This window comes from Varanus komodoensis, unplaced genomic scaffold, assembly GCF_004798865.1.
Source record: "Varanus komodoensis strain SLA01 unplaced genomic scaffold, ASM479886v1 scaffold1909, whole genome shotgun sequence".
Classification (NCBI taxonomy): domain Eukaryota; kingdom Metazoa; phylum Chordata; class Lepidosauria; order Squamata; family Varanidae; genus Varanus; species Varanus komodoensis.
In genome coordinates this window covers 4,076-7,045 of record NW_025335554.1, presented here as the reverse complement: position 1 = coordinate 7,045, position 2,970 = coordinate 4,076, and the positions used below count along the sequence as shown (strand labels likewise).

At 48.9% G+C, this 2,970-nt stretch overlaps 1 gene segment (V, D, J or C); it reads left to right on the top strand.

The window, feature by feature from the left end:
- Positions 1–2,609, top strand: part of LOC123022450 — a gene marked incomplete at its 3' end in the record, with an annotated part of 10,682 nt that extends 8,073 nt beyond the window's left edge. The window contains 1 exon segment of the V gene segment in view: positions 2,302–2,609. Coding sequence covers positions 2,302–2,609 — 308 coding nt within the window.
- Positions 2,610–2,970: the final 361 nt, after the last annotated feature.

Genomic DNA, 2,970 nt, shown 5'->3' with positions numbered 1-2,970 from the left:
CTCACCATCTCGAGGGACACCTCCAAGGGCCAGGTGTTCCTGCAAGTCCGTGACCTGAAGCCTGAGGACTCTGCCGTGTATTACTGTGCAAGAGCCACAGTGAGGAAGTGCTGCTCTGAAGATGTACAAAAACATTTCTCCCCTCAAATGCCAGGCATGAGTCACTCAGCACTCTTTTTATAACTGCTGAACACGCTGTTGCATAACTCTCAAGCACGACATGGAGAAGATTGTTCAATAAGATGCGTTCACTGTGAGCAGATGGGAGAGAATTAGGGAAAATTAGACACAGACATCAGAGGGTTGTGAAGCTGGTGGCTCTTTATTTCTCACCCAAATCAGGACTGCGACCTGCCCATGGTCTGCATGTGCAACACCAGTGGCTGAGGAAGGCTGCACCCAAACACAGCCAGGGCTTCCCCCAAATCCCTGGATGACCATGCTGTGAACGGCTGGCATCTTGTCCTGCCAATAACTATGGATGGAATCTAGAGCTGGGAGGCTAAACACAGGCTCATTCACATGAATCCCCTCTCGATGGCGTCATGCACTGGATAGGGAAAGTGCTAGGGAGGACGTCAGCGTGGCTGCCTGAATTCTGGAAATGCGGTAACGGCCCTAATTCCCTTCCTCAGCATGCAAGACTTCAGGGTCATCTCCTGCCTCCAAGGTCGGCTTCGTCTCCTCCCTGCAAACGACCATCCTGAAGGATGAGGACACAGTCCCTATTCCTTGCCAGGCAAAGGCCAGGGAAGGAGGCAAAGCTGGGCTCCTGATTGGACCCTCCTGCCATCGCAGCCCTGCAGCGAGCATCCTCGTGGTGGCGCTCGTGGTCCATGCATCTCTCCACCGGAGTGACTTAGCAGTTGAAACCACAAATGTGAGAGGAAATGATGGAAAGCAAATGGTGCCTCCAGAAGCAGGTGCCCAGCTTCCCTTCTCAATGAGGAGACAGTAGGCACGGGATGATTAAGGTCTTGTTAATGTGTTCCTCTCTATAGGAAGAGAGAAGTTGGCCTATTTCCACATCATGCCACCTCAGCCTGCTTTTACGCATGCTTCTATCGTGCTCCCTTCCCAATCTGCAACCAAAAACAAAACCCCGAAGGCATGCAAAACCATCCCTTTTCCCAGCATATATTTTTAGAATTATTGGCATCACAGCCATGCGCAGCTTCATGACCTTCACCCCCGCACATACAGTGGAAAATACCAGAAGGTGCATTTGGTGCTGAAATCCTAAAAGTAGCCCCACTTTGTGTCTCTGCTACCACTCTGCCTTGCCCAGCAAAACATCCTCTTTGTGGTTTTTCTTGAATCAATGCTTACTTTGAGAAGGAAGTCCCTGAATGTTGCCTTTTGACATGAACACCTCAAGCAACCTTCTGGGGGAGAATTACTAACCTAGGAATAAATCTGAATTTGGCAGCAGCGAAGGAATTTCCATTTAGCGTCCTCACCTCTGCTGCTCCATTGTCCCCACAAATCCTCCCTGGAGAATCATCCTTATTTTGCATCATGGGTTCAACCACCTTTGGGTTGCAGGTATAAGCCCTTGCTGGAATCCTGGCCTGATGGACTAATACCTGCCATGGAGGGTAAGGGCCTTCTTTCCCTTTCCATCTTGATACTTCCCCATACCCACAAAATGCATCCTTATCACCCTTAACTCTAATTTAAAAGACATGCATCCTGGCCCATTTAAGTTCCTCACATATTATTTCAAAAGAAATGAGGCATGTCCTTCTGAGTGGATGCCTTCTCTTCCTTTGGCTCAAAACACTTCAGTAGTTGCTCACTAGCTGTGGAACAGATACCCAAAAGCAGTTCACCTGTTTCCTTAGCAGGAGTTGAAGCCAGATTTATTTTCTAGGCATTTTACAGGTTGATTTTATCTGGTTAACCATAGGAGGTCTTTCTTTGACAAACACATCTTCAGAAACACCCAATTTTGTAATTAAACATCCCCAGCAGAGACCAAGACGTGGAGTCTGAGGCTCTTCTCACCTCTTATACCAGCAGACCAGACTGCATTATGCAAATGACCTTCAGGAGGAACCTTCATTAAGCAGACACGACCTGTGGAGGAACCCGAATTCGACACACTTGGAGTCTCCAGGTGGTTCCGGAGGTTTGGAGGCTCCCGAAGTCAGATCAGGTCATGGCACTGAGGCTCCTGATCAGTTTCCTGATGATCTTTCCTCCATGTAAGAAAAGTAACAGCAAAGATTATAACGCTTCAGTGGCAGCCACTGCATTTTCTCATCTTCATGTTTTCTTGTCCTTTTTCCATGATTGCAGGTGTTTCTTCCCAGATCACCCTCACAGAGTCTGGAGGTGGAGTGAAGAGGCCGGGAGAGACCATTCAGCTGACCTGTGCCGTGTCTGGGTTTTCTCTCACAAGCATTAACATGCGCTGGGTCCGTCAGCCCCCAGGAAAGGGACTGGAGTGGGCAGGAGTTGTTTGGTACGATGGTGATCTGAACTATAACAGTGCTCTGAAGAACCGGCTCACCATCTCGAGGGACACCTCCAAGGGCCAGGTGTTCCTGCAAGTCCGTGACTTGACGCCTGAGGATTCCGGCCTGTATTACTGTGCAAGAGACACAGTGAGGAAACGCTGCTCTGGAGACGTACAAAAACATTTCTGCCCTCAAATACCAGGCATGAGTCACTCACAGCTCCTTCTTTACCAGCTGTACAGGCTGTTGCATAACTCACATGGAAAATATGTACAAGCATTTGCAGAACATTCAATGAGTTGCCCTCATTTCACAATACACTTGCAGATGGGCTGAGGCTGCTGGTGGTGGCGCTCTTGCTCCATGACTCGCTCAAGCAGAATGACTTAGCACTTCCAACCACAACTGCAATTGGAAAGAGAGGCAAACTCGATGGTGTAAGCAAAGGCCAGTGTCCCCTCTGTCCCTTCTCTATGAAGGGATAAGAATATGCGGCTCATTAAGTTCA